At 49.7% G+C, this 16,714-nt stretch overlaps 3 protein-coding genes across 13 annotated transcripts in view; 1 reads left to right on the forward strand and 2 right to left on the reverse strand.

Moving 5' to 3' along the window:
- Nucleotides 1–471: 471 nt before the first annotated feature.
- On the reverse strand, nucleotides 472–11,207 carry LOC122366275 (transmembrane emp24 domain-containing protein 7-like). Of its 11 annotated transcripts, none has more exons than XM_043338341.1 (4): nucleotides 10,722–11,207; nucleotides 2,676–2,846; nucleotides 2,206–2,451; nucleotides 472–1,780 (listed from the first exon to the last, which is right to left on the reverse strand). In XM_043338341.1, exons 2-4 carry the CDS (start codon nucleotides 2,823–2,825, stop codon nucleotides 1,538–1,540), a joined length of 639 nt encoding a protein of 212 aa, XP_043194276.1. In that variant the 5' UTR covers nucleotides 2,826–2,846; nucleotides 10,722–11,207; the 3' UTR covers nucleotides 472–1,537. The 11 variants fall into 11 exon arrangements, with proteins under 11 accessions (XP_043194276.1, XP_043194270.1, XP_043194274.1 ...); XM_043338335.1 differs by having other exon boundaries at nucleotides 10,963–10,986; XM_043338339.1 differs by lacking the exon at nucleotides 10,722–11,207 and adding an exon at nucleotides 4,745–4,946.
- A 105-nt stretch (nucleotides 11,208–11,312) lies between these two features.
- Nucleotides 11,313–14,884, forward strand: LOC122366279 (ankyrin repeat domain-containing protein 16-like). The gene is made up of 4 exons (XM_043338344.1): nucleotides 11,313–11,605; nucleotides 11,878–11,999; nucleotides 13,163–13,417; nucleotides 13,931–14,884. Exons 1-4 carry the CDS (start codon nucleotides 11,430–11,432, stop codon nucleotides 14,365–14,367), a joined length of 990 nt encoding a protein of 329 aa, XP_043194279.1. The 5' UTR covers nucleotides 11,313–11,429; the 3' UTR covers nucleotides 14,368–14,884.
- The window catches only part of LOC122366278 (dystroglycan-like), a 63,836-nt gene continuing 61,982 nt past the window's right edge, over nucleotides 14,861–16,714 (reverse strand). The window contains exon 14 of the mRNA XM_043338343.1: nucleotides 14,861–16,428. Within this exon, the coding sequence (XP_043194278.1) occupies nucleotides 15,511–16,428 (918 nt within the window). The 3' untranslated portion in view covers nucleotides 14,861–15,510. The remainder of the gene's footprint in view (nucleotides 16,429–16,714) is intronic.

A 16,714-nucleotide genomic window follows, 5' to 3' on the forward strand; every position in this document is an offset into this window, starting at 1 on the left:
GTAGGTATGTGGGATTCCCGTGAATAAATGACGGCAGGGACAGGCGAACCGAGCCTCCATCAAAACTGCAATAATGGCACCAACTGAAACAGAATAACTGTGAATTGCATACATTCCAGGCCACATACTTCACGCTGAAGCTTTACTGACGTGCGGTAAGCCCGGCTCGGTGAAGTGTGGCACCCGACATTAGGCCACGCCATTCCAACTCAGCGGCGCGCTAAATCGATATCCGGTTTGAAATGCCACTTGCGCCAGTAGGTGTCGAAATCGCAGACTGCATTTCGGCCCACCACCGGCGGTCGGCGGATCGATGAAATTCGTGCACGAACTGACAGGGAAACAGACGGTTGCGAGCCCCGAGCACCGCTGCAGTACTAGACTAGCAAACGGCGGTACTAGATCACAGCGCAGGCGGCACAGCGTTCCCGACCATCCATCCAACCACCGGAGCTTCACCGAACAGCCTCCTTCCGCGTGTGTATACAGGTGTATTTAAAATAACGAAAATACATCTCCGGAACCACTACACCCAAACAAAGACGTCACAAAACCAATTCGCACCGTACACAATAAATTATTTTATTTCGTTTGATGTCCAACAACCATACTAACCGTGTGAAACTCTCACGCTAGTAAAGGCATGTGCAAAGCGAACCGCTGCCGATTTTTAAAATAAAGCTGTATACGATATAATTGCACCACCAGAGTTGTGTCCGTGGTAATAACATCTACAATAACAAAAGTGTCTACGGCGAAACGTCATTGAAAGTGCTTAGCTCAATTCAACAAGCTGTTAGCCGGCAGTTTTAGGAAACATCACCAACAAACATGCTACGTATACCGTTGAGCCGAACAGCGTGAATCTATCAATTCGGTTAGCGACACAACTCTGATGGCAATGCCGAGGCTTTGGTGTCAAACGCTCAAACGTCCGCCCGCACCCCCACCGCCGGCGATACGCCCGTCCGCCCAAGCTCTACCAGGCACCGCTCCCGGCCACCGCTACAGGTCCTCTCACCACCCACCGGACGCCATCCTCCGACCGCGCGCCTCCGGACACCAGCTGAGAAAGACGGTGCACAGGACTATCCCGGCACCCGCTACTGAACACGCTCCGCGCCATCGGCGGCAGCGGCGCCCCGTGTCGAGACAGCTCGCTGCTCGCCACCGGCCGCCCCGTGCCGAGACAGCACGCTGCTCGCCACCGGCCGCCCTCCGCACCCGGGCGGCGCCTCCCGCCTCCGACCGGCAGTGGAAAGCCCCGGCCACACGCCGGCACACACGCTCCAGACCACAGCATACCGCACGGCACGTCGGCGTCATACGTCGTCACACCGCACGGCACGTCAGCGGCATACGTCATACCACACGGCGCGTCAGTGATAACATGTCTGCGCTACACGTCATACCACACGGCACGTCAGCTCTAACACGTCACTCACCACTGCACCAATGCGCACCACAATGCATCAGACCGCACCACTCCGCATCAGACCGCACCACCCCGCACCACACTGCACCACATCCTATAGCACTAGTGCAGCTGTCGGTAGCCCATCTCCGACGGCTTCTTTTCCGCGAAAAAGTTCCTCAGTACGAATACCTGTCCGATGGTGACTAGCAGGATGGCGATCGTCTCGCCGACCGACCAGTACAGCACGCGCTCGCCCAGCTCCTCGGCTCGCTTGCGGCCCTGCGTCTCGCGCAGCTTGTAGTGCGTCTGGTAGTCGTCGACGGCGTTGAGGTTTTCGTGCACGGCCTGGGCTGAAGTCTCCATCTGTGGAAATAGATAGAGAAAATGTCAAATGTTGCCAAATACAACGCAGTCGCGGATGAGGCCGAAAGGACGGAGTCGTAAAAAGCTCATAACACAATAGTAGCTAAACGCAAGTATACGTTTTCATGCCGCCGAACATAGCAGTAAGCAGTTTACGACCCGAGATTTCATAGATTATACTGTTAACCTAACGCCCCCCGCGATCTGCCCGCTCAGCCCGCCGGGGCTGTACCAGCCTCGGTTAACACCACACCGCGTCTGTTTATCCATTCAGCTAGCCCTGAACCTGGTATTTCGCCGGGAAGTCCATCCCATCAAGACCGTATCGGGTATCCCAACCGCCCATGTCCCTGGTACTTCCGTCCATCCGAGAGGCCCCATTCCCCCCGTACCCTCGACCCCGTCCGTCCGCGCGCCTGACTGACCTGTGTGAGGGCCTGGTGGTGCTCCTCCAGACCGGGCAGCGGTTTCTCCTCGCCCGTCTGCCAGTCCAGGTAGATGATCTTGTGCGAGAACGTCGAGAACTCGTTACTGAAGCACACCGAGTAGGTGCCCGCCTTCTCGGTGGTGAACGAGTGGTCGCCGTACTGCTCCTTCACCTTGTTGTACAGTATGCGGTCGTCGGGCCCCTTGATCTGACAGTCGACGTCGTAGTTGCCGCCCGTAACCACCTGGGGGCAGGTCACATATGTTACTTACTGGGATGTTCAATGCTCATCTCGAGTCACACCCTTAAGTTGCCATTGATTATCATGCTATGTGTCCCTCAGTTCCACCTGCATGGTCTAGGAATTCAGATTTAGGTTGCCTATGGTGTCGTATCTTACAGCAGAAGATTTATCTTGACAATTTATCTTGGAAAAAGGATAAAAATATCAGACCGATTTTGACTCACCTGGAATTCCACTGACGTTTTTTCTCCAGCCTTTATATCTTCATAGAAGCACTGTTTTTCATTATCTGGAAGCTCAAATGTGAGTTCCACTGCAGAACTGATGTGCACTGAACTAAAAACAGCTAACAAAGCAAACAGGAAAAATTCCATGGTGTTCCTAAGACAAAAGACCTGGAAGAAATTTAACAAGGTCACGATAATGCATTCCCTACATCTTCCACAGTACATCAAATAGTCAGGCCACACTTTGACTTGTCATCCCACACTTCACAGCTGATGAAACTGAGGAGAAGAGCAGCACTCTGATGAAATCCAAAACTGTTTTGGGGACACCATACTGCAACCTATGGGCATGAAAATGTTCATGTCAACTATGACGTAACTATTGACAAGCCTTCATTTTAAAATCAAATATGGGCAGACACAATGCAAAATATGGGCACTTAATCAGGGAAAGACCCAATAAAACTGACTGTAAGGCATGGCAACTAAGATACGCTCTTGATCTTGTCCAAGCTGGAACACTTAGGGAATGAACAGTCAAGTGCAGATTTTAAGATGGTGCAGTGTTAAGTCTGTGGTAGTTACTAGAGTGACTGGTGTGGTATTGTATACCATCTGACTCTGACTAGAGCATCTGCTGGCTGACCCTCTGCACTGCAAATGCCAGAGGAAGGCATTGCATTTTAGGCAGGCATCAAGTAGGTTTTCAGTATGGCTCATGTAGGTTTTAGGCTGGTTAAGTAGGTTTAAATAATGTTTTAGAATGTCTTAATTGAGTAGACTTAAGCAAATCATTCCACAACCGTAGCATTTGCACTTTGCAGTGCAGAAGCAGAGGGACAGATACCATCGAGTTCTATCAAAGATAGACAAAACTGCATGAAGCATCACATTGGCACTACATTTATGCATGAAATGCACCTTCAAGACAAGTGAACTTGATGTATGGGAGACATTACATGTACAGGGTCAGTCAGAGAGCAATTGATTAAATTTGTGACTTTTCTTGTCACAAGCTTAACTGCTGCACTCCATGTGTCTATATTACCATGTATATAATTTTCAGAGCTCTAAGGAGCAGGCTGATTCACTGCAGTTCTGCAAAACTCCACAGTTGGTGTGAACTGATGCAGATATCCAGCCCAAGTGCTGTATGGTTTTAGTCCCAATTATTTAGCAGCATATTGATGTGTCTTCCCACAATGTCTTATGTATCTTTCCACAAAAGGCATTAATTTTTTGGCTAATGTTTAACCTGTCATTGGTGAGCCACACATCCCATGTAAAGTTCACCCAAAGTCTTAAGAAGCAGAAAATGCCAGCAGACTTACATGCAGAGAGGAAAACAGAACTTGGGTATAAGTAAGCCTGGCATCCCAGGAATTAGGAAGATGCCAGATACCATTGTAGGTTTGTAGGTTTGTAGGGTAGGTTGTAGGTTTGTAGGTTGTAGGTTGTAGGTAAGGTTAGGTCAGGTCAGGTCAGGTTAGGTTTGTTTTGGTCTATATATCTCTGTCGTCCCAATCTGGCATCTTCCTGGGATGCCAGGCTTACTAATGTAGGTATGCTGGTTATTTTCATTATTTATGTTCAGTGCCCACTGCCCAGGTCAGTTCAAATATTGTTAAAATATACAATACACAGTCTCTTTTCATAATACCACTCAAACAAATTTGTGACTTTTTTCCACTCACACAAATTTGTGACTTTTTCGGTTGTCAGTTGCTCCCAAGCTCTTTCCGGCATACTCCTGATCAAGAGTGAGAGGCACGCAATAGAAGTGAAATGAGCTGGTGAAACGCCCCCTAGATCATGTAGCTGGTTAACTTAATGACTAATCATCATGGTTTTTCATTAACATCAATCAATCAGTACCTGCAATTTTTGCAATGATTTGTTCTAGCCGAGATCGGCCATCTGTCATCACTCATAACCAAAAATTGCATTGCAAAATGAGGTGTGAGACATTCCCAGAAACAGTCAAAAGCCTACCTTTATAATATTTAAGGAAAACTATCAAATCCTAGCCAGATCACATAAACACAATGAACAATGAAATTACCCACAATCAAAACACACCAACACAGATCCAAATTGTGCTAATCAGCTTGACAGGTTGGGTTACACGTAGATTGCCGGTAAACGTCAAAGTTATGGTTAATCGGCCGCCTTTGCTCAGGAAACCAAACTTATTTTGCCAATTGTTTTTGTTTTTGGGAACAAATTTTTTTTTTATTAGGCTTAAGTTCTTTCAAATTACACACCATTTTTGCATTATTATTGCTCTCAGAAACAAGATATATTGTAGTTTAAATTTTTCCCGCTAGGTTCTCTAAAAAGATACATCAATCCCGAAATCGCGACATAAATGGCGTAGATAAGACAAAACGTCATCGCATGGCTTCTACTTTGCTGCAAAAATAAAAAGGGGAATAATTTTTTACATACCTATTTATAGTTCAGTCTGCATTTAAAATAGTTTACTTGGCACTATTCTTAAATCAGCAGTATATTGAGTCATTTGGCACTATTTCGAGTTTATTTGCACTATTTTCATACTGTAGCTGTTGCCAGATCGGCTACTAGTAGTCTCAGAGCTATATGGTTCCTATGGCACTATTTTAAGTACTTTTGCACTACTGTTGGCACATAACTACGATTTTGGATCGTGTTGTCGTAAAATCTTGAATCTTGTGGGGGTTCTAATGAGTTCAATTATCACCAGAGGCAGAGGGCGCCTTCAAACGGTGGGTGGGCGCCGTCGCTTCGCAAACGGACATTTTTTCTGGCTAGGGGGGTGTACCGCCACCTATCAATCATCAGACAGGTTGGACAGGCTACACCGTACCCATATGAACTGGGTTATGATTCCGTATCTCTTGCGGCGCAATGAACCTGCACTACTTTCCGGAGTTATACATTACATATCGAATTAGTTATTCAATGCGTAAAAACGTGCACACATTTTACGTAATGTATTTATAACGACCTTTCTAGGTTGTTGCACACACCAAAACGCCCACAGTGTACATAAGTCAGAACACCACGTATTTCACGAACGGCGATAGCTCACAGCTCGTACCAGAGTACATAGGTTCACCCCGCTCGTCTACGCTCGCCATGTCCAGTTTGACGAACGCCTAATTAGTATGAACTTTCTGAATTGTTGCACACATCAATACGCCCACAGAGTGAAGATCAGCACGTGTTTCACGCACGGCGATAGTTCATTCTCACAGCTCATACCCGAGTATATTGGCATTAGCTCATACCGCTCGTCTAAGCTCGTTATGTCCAGTTAGACACACGCCCAACTAGTCCTGGCGCACCAGAGCTGGTCTCGTTGCAGTGGGCCGACCCCGCTTACGCTTTTGTCCGATGACTGCGTGCTTAGCAACATCGGGGATGGTGATGGTGCCCTTCCAAACGCCGACCGTGATTGCGTGCTTGCAGACCCGCTGCTTCATGCCGACCGGACAGCTGCAGGTGGCCATCTGGCCATTTTCGCCCGCCTTAACCACCCAGACGGCGAAACGCTGCTCCGCGTACTGCTCGAAGCTCTCACACGAGTCCATTGCCTGGATGTACGCACTCAGCTCTTCCACCGTTAGACCCTTTTTGCTGCCGGCTGGAAGAAACATCGTGCGGCCGTCGTCCAAGTAGAGCGGCTCCTTGCCCTCTTGCATGTACATCCATGCGTCTCGGTAGTGCCGAGTTGACACGCTGGGCTCCTCGTGGAATGGTCGCCGATCAGTTGTGTCAAGTGACCACTCTTTGATCATGTGATCGCAAGTGCTGAGGAATTGACCCACCGGTAGTCGTTCTCTACAGGTGTAGCTCTTAATCACGTTATTGAAGGCCTCTAGCCCATTGTTTGTGGATGGCGATTCCACGTCAATGCCTTCATACCATGAAGAGTTCTTTTCTAGCCACTGCTTCTGGAAATGTTTCCGGAAATCCGACTCTGGCCACTGACGCTCCCACTTGGCCAACATGGCCACGCTCGCTCGACTGAACTCTTCCTCACTCTGTGCCAGCTGAAGAACCGATATGTCCTCCAGGCAAGCTTTTTTCATGGCACTTTGCCTCCTCAGATAGCTTTCGACGTTCTTTCTAACGTGAAACCAACACACACGGCGCAACGCTCTGGGAAAGACAGCCTCTACCGCCAAAGTGATGGCCTCAGCGGCATCAGCCACGATCACCCTGGGCTCAAATGGCTCTCCCGACACAGCCTCTATCGCCTGCTTCATAGCACGCAGAACCATTTCGTAGTCGTCTTTCGTTTCGCCAGAGGACACAGCGAAAGCCACTGGCGTCACATGCCGGTCCGCGTCGGACACGCTCGCCACGATGGCCGGAAAACCCTGCCACGTTAGTTTGTAGGTCGCGTCGGTGTGTACCACTTTCGCGCCAGTCGCGACACGCTGCAATGCCTTTGTGCTCATTACCACACACACACGCCCGAGGGCAGCGTCCACAAGATGCTTAACGACGTACACCTCGTGCTCATCGCTGGGTGGGGCACTTCGCTGCTCGCACCACTCCGAGATGTCATGGTACGTCACTGAAGGTGGTCCATGTTCCTTTTCGCGCTTACGCTTAAGAAAGTTGTCAATCTGTGTCTTGTTGGCCGTGCTGATGCCTCTACTCCTCAGTATGTTGTATAATTGCAGAGGCTTCCGTACTCCATCACGGTAGAGATCGTTGATTGCCTGGAAAGGGAAAGAATGAGCGTAAGATTATCAAAATGGCAGCACCTACTTGACACGAATACATGGTGGCCATGGACACTGTCGAATTGTTGTCAAAACATTTCCATGTTGCATTTGCACTTGTAGTTAACAGGGGTATGACTTATGTTCGCTTAACCCGGCAGGCGGTGGGGGGTCATTTTTTGCCCACTTTAGCTTTTCTGCAATAACTCTCTGAAACGCGTCGCGATAGCGACGCGAAATTTAGTATAGCTTGAAATGAATACCTAGTGCACATGTGTGCAAATTTTTATATTTGTGCAAGGTCAGGTCAGGTCAAAGTGACGTCACAAAGTTAAGTCGGTTGTCGGTTAACGAACTTTCGAACGCCACCTGTTGGGTCTCGCTACGTAGCTCAGCTAACGGGTTGAGTTAGATGGGTAACGTTCATCATACACCGGCCGGTATATACGGCCTTGCCCCGGCCCGGCGAGGGTGGCGCCGAGCACCGGCCCGGCGCCGGTTAATCGGGGATAGAGGGTAAAGTACAAACATATACAAATAGACAAAAGGCATACACAAAACACATATCGACACCTTTTTTTAAACCCCACAATTGTTCTCCGGTGAATTTCAGACAAGTTGGTTAGAGACCTTCAAAAAAGGTACAATCACTCTATTTTTCTCAAGTTTGTCTGTCTTGGCAGATAAAGCAATACCAGAACAGGCCTACGAACACACATATTTGATCAGGATCGGACGATTGGACACTTTTAAAAAGGAGATCTTTCGTGCCTCCCGGAAATTCACGGGAGAGCAGATGTGGGGTTAAAAAGGTGTCGATATAGCCCCTCAACTTCTTGCCAATGACTACCTCCCCCCCCCCCCCCCATTGCATTCATATGGCACTATTCGGTAGTCAGAAAAGGACGCAATAATGCAATGCTTGGACTACGGGCACCACCGCGGGTGGAAGATTGGTGGTGGTGGTGGGGGAGGAAGAAGGGGCATTCAGCACATTCAGGACAGGGACTATCAGGAGTCAATTCCTTGCAGCCAATGCCCATACGAGTAATGTTAAAATTAGGAAGTTTGGGGGACGCATCAGTCATCGGGACACCCTCCGGCAGGAAACCCATAACATGGACCCCATATATGGAGCAAAGCAAAGCAAGAGCCCTCTGCCCAGCAAATACATACATAATGGGTATTGGGTATTTGATATTGTATAATCATGCAGTCTGAGTGAGGACGATGAAAGTTTGGGGCCTTGGGCACATGGTACGTTGCCCCATCTTAATTTATAACTTCCTGGTTTCCTGCACACACATGCATATGTACACACACACACAACTCCTATTGGCCAGCTCACCTCCTTTGCCTCTGAAGACAGGCCCCAAGAAGCAGGTGCTTGATGGGTGTGTTCATTAGCGGCACGTGACACAGTTACATTCGTGTTTCTGGCGTGGTACAGTGCGCTTATTTCTGCCTTGCAGTCACGGTGACGGCATCGGTAAATTCGCTTCATACCTTCAGATGAGGGATTTTCTTTTTTCTTAGTCCACCGCTGCTGGTGATCAGACTCCTCTGTGAAGATAAGTAAGAAGATTTGTTAATGTGATCGGTGATCCCAGGCATTTGAAATTTTTTAAAGGGGGTATAAAATAAATCAATTTCCTAGTGCACTGTTACAAAATAATAACAGACAAGGGGAAGCACTTTGTGACATGCTACCACAAGTGTCTGGTTTTCAGGGATGTTAAATTTATCTTTTAAGGGTTATTAGGATTATGATTATATGAGGATAAAGATATGAGTTATATTTATTACAAAATATTTTGTTGAAACTTTGCAAAATCATCATTAGCACATCAGTATTGGTAGAGCAGACGTCACACGAAGGTTTTGTCGGTTTTCCAACCAATTTCCCACCAAGGAGAGGCGCTATACCCGAAGATGTCAAACCAAAACAAACCTAATCTAACCTGACCTCATAGGCGTAGGAACAGGGGGCGGGGGCCGGGGGGCCATGGCCCCCCCCACCTTTCAGCCATTTTTGAAAGTAAAATCTTTATTTTTAATTTAAATACAAAACTAAGAGGAGGAAATGGTTCGGCAAGGTGAGATGAGCACAAAACTGCAAAGAATTTCATCATAGGGGTATTGGGGCTCCCACAAAGTGACATTGAAGTTTCGCTGCCCCCCCCCCACTTTTCGTGAGGTTCCTAGTTCCTACACCCATGCCTGACCTAACCTTACCTACAACCTACAATCTAAAACCTACAGTGCCTCTCCTTGGTTGAAAAACCTTTGTGTGATGTCTGCTCTACTAATGCCCAGCACATCTAAGAATATGGGTAAATATTTACTTTAGGTCCGCAATATTATTTTAACAAGAGAAAATGCACATTCTTACACTATTTGATGTCCTGAATTCAGATATGATGCTTAAATGCATCAAAAATGTAAAATAAGATACTAAAACCCCAGCACATTACACCGCACTGCTGCACAATATACACTGAAGAAAGCACGCTTCCGCGACAAAAACGAAACATACAACGCTGCCCTATCAAAGAAAAAAATGATGCGGATATTCATTAGTTTTCGACGTTATGAAAATGACGTCATAATACCAAGGCACAAGAAAAACGGTGAATAAAAAAGAGAAAATATTTAGCAAAGGTAATAGAGCATGAGAAAATGATCAGAACATAACCAAACCTTACCTAACCTGACCTACTGATGTTTGCCTACTGGGGGAAAAGGAAAAAGTGACTTGCATGAATAGATTGCAAGCAATGGTAAGTCAAATATTTTTAGGTTAAGTGGTTATGCATCAGGCTTCAGGCCTTCGGCCTGAAGCCAGATACACAACCACTTAACCTAAAAATATTTGACTTACCATTGCCTGTAATCTCTCCTAAGGCATTGCCTTCGGCACTGCACCGCTCCGCCTCTATTATTTTGACGTCACTTTCCTTACAATTTATTATCATCCGTAATTTCGCTCAACCTTGGTTGGACCATTTGTAGCGGGTGCGCCGCGCAGACGGTCTTTTGACACGTGCAGTTCCGGTCGGAGGTGGGGCCGTTGGTGGTGATACTGATGATACTAGTGTACTGGTGCTTTTAAATTGGTTTCTAGAAGGAATAAGTATCAGAAATGAAATCAGGAGGTCTTAGAGTATCGTGTGAATGACTTTTATTTACCCCTCTGTTTTGCGGACCTAAAGTAAATCAATACCAGAATATGTGCATTTAACATGAAAATAAGCACTTGAAGGTAACTTCGCCCGGGGTAACTTTAATCACAGCTGTTTTTTAAAGAAATTTTAGAAGAACCCACCTTTTCTCAACCATTCCAAGAACTCATCGTGGCTTCCCAATACAATCAGTTTCTCCCACACCTTGGCCTTGCCTCTTCCAGACTTCCGTGGCAGGTCTGCTGGTGTGCCAGGTCCACTGTTCACAATACTACGGCTTGCACCTGAACCCTCATCTTGAAAAGCATCGTCGCTGTCAATGTTCTCCATATCTGCCTTAAATCGGTGAAAAGAGTCCGGAAAAATCACGCCAAGTTCGCTCACAACTCGCTCACAACCCCACTAACAATGCCGTATAACCCACTGAATCGCGCGACAAAACAAATGCGCCCTTTTATTTGGCGCATTCAAACTGTTGCCAGTTTTAATACCAGAAAAAAGACGATGTACTTGGGATATTCCACTAGCATGCTCGTTAAACAAACTAACGCGTAAGAAGGAAAACTAGATTTAGGGCAAAATGAACTATATTTACTACATAATGACCATAATTTAGAGCGCTTGGAACTAAATTGGTGCTTAAAGTACTTAAACAAGGTATCATATTTGAAATAGTGCGAATGTCCTGATTTTACTAAAAAAAAAAAACGTAAATAGAGCAAAATTACAAAAATAGTGCGATATGAACCTTTTTAGTTCTTGAATAATTACCAGCCAAATAAAAACAATGCTCACAAACGGCTCCGTCGTTTATGTTGTTTGCTTCGTAGATTCTGTGGTTGCATATTGAAATGAATTCTGTTACTGATAATTTATTGAGATTTTCTCAGGAAGGACAGACTGTGAAGCTAAAGGAATATATCTCCAACTTAGGTCCACAGATAATATGGTCTGAGTGTGTTCAATTAAAATCTAAAGATTCTTGTCTTCATCTCGCTGCAAGGGAGGGTCACGTAGAAACGCTAAAGTAAGTAGCCAATTTAAGATGGAAAAGCATTCATGGTTATTATATGTATATTGAAATAATATAAAGCGAAGTTTCCTAATAGCTCCAATAACAAACAAAGTTGTAAAGCACTAAAAGGTCAGTCACCAGTTTCCGAGTGCTAAAATTGTGGCTTTTGGATAACCCATTTCAAGTTGACATTAATACTTCATTTTGATATTCAATAAGTTCTTAGAGCACTATTGTCTAATCTCTTCTAAGCTTATTTTTAGTGCGTCGATTTAATTTTTCAGGCTCTTGCTTTCAACTGGATGCAGGATGTATCTGGAGGTGGGCAACAAGGATGGCAAACGTCCAGTGCATGAGGCTGCCCACTTTTCACACCTAGACTGTCTGCGAGCGCTGATTGACGCAGGTATGGCTTATTGGAACATTTTCAATTCCATCAAGTTTCAAATCATTTTAAGATTCATAGATCTCATGAAGATGGAATGCTCATTTAATAATTCCTAACCTTTTAGTTACTAGAGTTTGCTCATATAATTTGTATATCAATATGACAAGGGTTCTTGGGGGAACTTTTTCAATGTCATGTCCTCAATAAGGCGTGGAAGCACCTCTTAGCAGTTTTGCACCTCATTTTTTGCCACATAAAAGTGGACATTTTCATTAAAAACATCTTTTAATTCTCAGTAGTCAAGTGCTTTGGTTTTGCTACAGCTATTTTAACTAGCTTTTCTTCAAACTGTAGCTAGAAAGATGACTTACCTACCTTTTCTAGCCAGAAAAAAAGCAAGGAAATTGATGCTCACCTACTACTGTGACCATGTGCCCGCTCAACAGCCCACATGCTCACCACTAATAGTAACATTTTATCAAATAGATATTACCTGTCATCCAGACCAGGGTTGTGCTCGACTCAAAAAAATTTGCCGACTCGACTCATCATTCAACTTCAGAAAGCCCTGACTCAACTCTGACTCAAACAAGGAGCTGATTTTTTCCCTTGACTCGACTCATGACTCAAGCGGCTCAATGAAAATATGAGTTGACTCAAACTTGACTCAAATTTTTTGTTGAGTCAAGTGTGTTGACTCAAAATTGACTCAGATAAAAAAAGTTGTTGAGCGGGGGGGGGGGGGGTGAAAAAAAAATCCAGCAGCAGGGCCAGGCCTAAGTTGTTAAGCGGGGGAGAATGAAAAGCTTATATATATTGTTTCTAAAAAGATGAGTCAGCTGACTCATGTTCCTAAATGTTTTTGACTCAACTCAATGTCAAAAGTTATTTTACTGACTCAACTCTGACTCAACTCAACACTTTAATATTTTTGTCTGACTCAACTCTGACTCAACTCAACAGCTCAACATTTTATCCGACTCGACTCAAACCTGACTCATTTGAGTCAGAGTTGAGTCAAATTTCTGACTCGACTCATGAGTCAAGCACAACCCTGATCCAGACAGTTAATCGCCCCAGTCTATCAGAGCGCCCCGTTCGACAGTGTTCGGCAGTGCCCCGTTCGACAGTGTTCGGCAGCGCCCCGTTCAACGGCCCGTCCCTCCCGGCGCTGTCCGCAGGCTGCGACGTGAACGCGCTGAAGCGGGCCGACTGGACGCCACTGATGCTGGCCGCCACCCGGGCCGACACGGGGTGCGTGACGGCGCTGCTGGCCGCCGGCGCGCTGCCGCTGCTGGCCAACAAGGACGGCTGGACGGCGGCGCAGGTGGCCGCGCGCGCCGGCCACCTGCCCGTGCTGGAGCTGCTGCTGCGCGCCGAGCCGCGGCTGATGGAGACGCGCAGCCGCACCGGGCGCACACTGCTGCACACTGCTGGTAAGGAAGCGCCCCGACCGCCCGACCACCCTCTCCGGACCGGTGGGCGGTGACCAACGCCACTGCCCACCGGCGGGGTCCCTTTGGTGGCTGTGTGCGTGCTAGATCTGGGACATTTTATCGATATTATTTTAATTTTAAAATTACTATGTGTAATTGTGTGCGCATATTCAAAGTTACGAGGCAAACTTTACTGGATCGCAGCGCCGTCGTCGTGTACTAGCAGGTCGGGACTCGGAGAGGTGTTTTCTGCTATCAAACATGGCGGGAGCATTGCTCACATCTCGAGAATGTCGAGAATGTGGTTCCCAAATTCCAAAAGCTGTTATAATTGCGTACCATGTCCCGCGAACTCAAAAGTGTTGAAGCCCGAACCCTTCCTCTCCGATGTTTCACTGTGTGTTTGTGCCGGTCTCACCTCTGACGTCTCCCTGTGTGTGTGCGCACTGGGTTGACGTCTGTCGTCTCTCCGTGTTTCCCCGGCTGACCTTTCCCCGGTGCCCTGTCGCGCAGCGTTCGCCGGCCACGAGGCGGTGGTGTCCCGGCTGCTGGCGGACCCGGCTCAGTCCGCGGACCCGGCCGACTCCAGTGGCGTCACGCCGCTGATGGATGCAGCCCGCGCCGGTCACCCGGCGCTGGTGAGCCGTCTGCTGGCCGCCGGCGCCGACCCGGCGCGCCGCGACCGGCTGGGCCGCTCCCCGCTGCACGCCGCCGCCCAGACCGGCTGTGTGCGCACGGCGCGCCTGTTCGCGCAGCTGGTGACGGCGCCGGCCGCTGACGGCAGCACCCCGCTGCACGCGGCCGCCCGGGAGGGACACATGGCCGTCTGTGAGCTGCTGCTGGAGAGGGGCGCGAGGCGGGCGGCGCGGGACTCTCACGGCAGGACGGCGGCCGACGTGGCCCGGATACACGGCCACACACAGCTGGCCGAACGGCTCGACGGCGACTGAGGACGGCATGGGACGCTGGGCGCCGAGGAGGGTCGTGCTCAACGAGGTCTGCACAGGGAGTGCTGTAAGTACGCCGGCCTACGTGAACTCCGGCGGACAACAATAGGCCTTTGCGTGACTCAAGTTGAAGTGTATGAATTACAATGTCGTGTGCCAAACGTGAATGAGGTCGGTCGGCGACTTCATGCGACGAGGATGTTCGTTTCGTACTATTAGACCTTTTAGTGGCGAAAGGTGGAGTGCTCCGGAAAGGAGGAGGCACGTCCTATGGAACCCAGTGCTTCGCTTTGTGTCTGTGATAGCGGGACGTTTTAATTCCTGCCCGTGATAACAGGAAAGAGCTCCCGTCCTCCGTACATACTCGTACCGATCGTGAGTGCCGCATCTTCCCATGTTACGCGCCAATAAAACCTCACTAAACGTCCGTAAAGTGCCGAATCTCGGCGGTTTTCATCACTCCCCGCGATGAAACATTCTGCGCATGACGAGTGGCAAGAATACACGGGTTTATATTGCATTGGCACGCGCAGTTTGCTGAGGGCGCGCTGCTGCACTAGTCTGCGTTAGCGGATGTCTGGTTACCGTGGACCGCGGCGCGCAGATCGTCAGTCGGGCTGGACACTCGGCCAGTCACAAAGCAGGGGTTACAAGAGGGAACACCGGCGCGCCGCCCCATCACAGACATCACATCGGCACCGGACCACACACACGCAGCGGCGGCCATATTGGAGGAGTCGCGCTGGACGACATCAGCCAGTGGGATATCGCGACGGATTGCCAGTAGCCAATCAGAGACCACAGCGGGCAGTATGAACCAATACTCAGCTGTCGCGGCGGTAAGCTCAGTCGCGCGGGGTCCGTCCACCGTCAGTAAGTCCAATCTCTAGCATGTCAGAGTTACCGTCACGTGACTAAAATGACGTCATAAAGCTAAAAGCTCTCCTGGGCTTTGAGTAGGCACCACGAACTATTCTCCAAGTCTCTCGGCATAACACAATGTCACACGACCACCACGCGTCCCCAGCACTCTCGGCGCCGATATCCGTCCACCTGTGGTCAGGCGTCCGTCACACTCAGTTCAGGCACCGGGCTCTGTCTGTCCCGGCGCCGGGCCCAGCGGGTCCCACTCGGCACTCCGGCCCGCTAGGGCGGCACGTAGGGCGGCGGCTGGCGGGCGTTGGACGCCTGCCGGCCGGCCCGGCCCGACTCGGGGGGTGCGGCCACCGGCGGCGGCCGCTCGTAGGGCGCGTCTCCAGCACCGTTGGCCTCGCCGTGGGCGTCCAGCATGGGCGTGGTGGCCGTCGGGTAGGCCGGCGGCTCGGGCGGCTTCTCGCTGCTCAGTACCAGCGGCTTGGTGGCGCGTCGGTCCACCCGCTCCTCCAGCTCGTCGGCGAAGATGACGGGCACGCCGCGACTGGTGTACGTGCCGCTCTCCGACATGGACATCTTGCCGCGCCGGCGCGAGCGGTACAGACAGCAGGCCACCACCAGGGCGATCAGCAGCATCACGGCTATCACCACGGCCGGGATCAGGAACGTGATGAAGTAGTTGCCGTCCTCGTCCTCTCCCTCGCCGCCGGTCAGCGTGCCGTTACCGCCCTCAGTCCCCACTGGTACCTCCGTGGGCGGCGTCATGAGCGCCGCACACGCGCCCTGCAGCGTCACACTGGCGCTCTGGACGCGGAACTCTGGCTGCAGGGCGTCCCGCGCGTGCGCGGTCACCTCGCCCTGGTCATCGACCAGCGTCTCCTGGAGCCGGCGCACCTCTGTCTCGGCGCACACGTCGGTCGGCAGCGAGCCGTTCGACCAGCTGACCACCGTCGAGCCGGCGGCGATCGACTCGATCACCACCGCCTGGGCGCCGGCGTCTCCGAACAGTCGGCCGATGGCGCGGGCCAGTCGCACGCGCAGCAACGGCCGGCGCACGAACGCCCGGTGGTTGTGGTCGAGCGTGAGCTGGAACTGAGCCGAGGGCGGCAGCACGGCGCCGGCGGCCGGCCGCGGCTCCACAGTCACCTCGAGCTCGGCAGAGGCACTGCGGCCCTCGCTGTCCTCGCACACCTGAAACGAGGGACCAGATGTGAGAGGGGCGCTGAGCGACGGCCACAGCTGTGGACCGATGGAGGGAGGGGGAGGGGGACAACAGACAGCACGGTGAAACAGGGAGGGAGCAACGACTGTCGTGACAGTGGTCAACTTTGGATGGAAAATTGTCGCCAGGAAATAACGAGAATTGCAGTAGGGTAGTTCCAAAGACGTGCGATTGATAAAGTACAATAATAATAGGTTTAATCAAACTGAAAACGAAACATTTTGTACTGTAAACGAACGATAAAGCTACGAATAG

The sequence above is a fragment of the Amphibalanus amphitrite genome, unplaced genomic scaffold, assembly GCF_019059575.1.
Source record: "Amphibalanus amphitrite isolate SeventyFive unplaced genomic scaffold, NRLGWU_Aamphi_draft 000794F_arrow, whole genome shotgun sequence".
In the NCBI taxonomy this organism is placed as follows: Eukaryota; Metazoa; Arthropoda; class Thecostraca; order Balanomorpha; family Balanidae; genus Amphibalanus; species Amphibalanus amphitrite.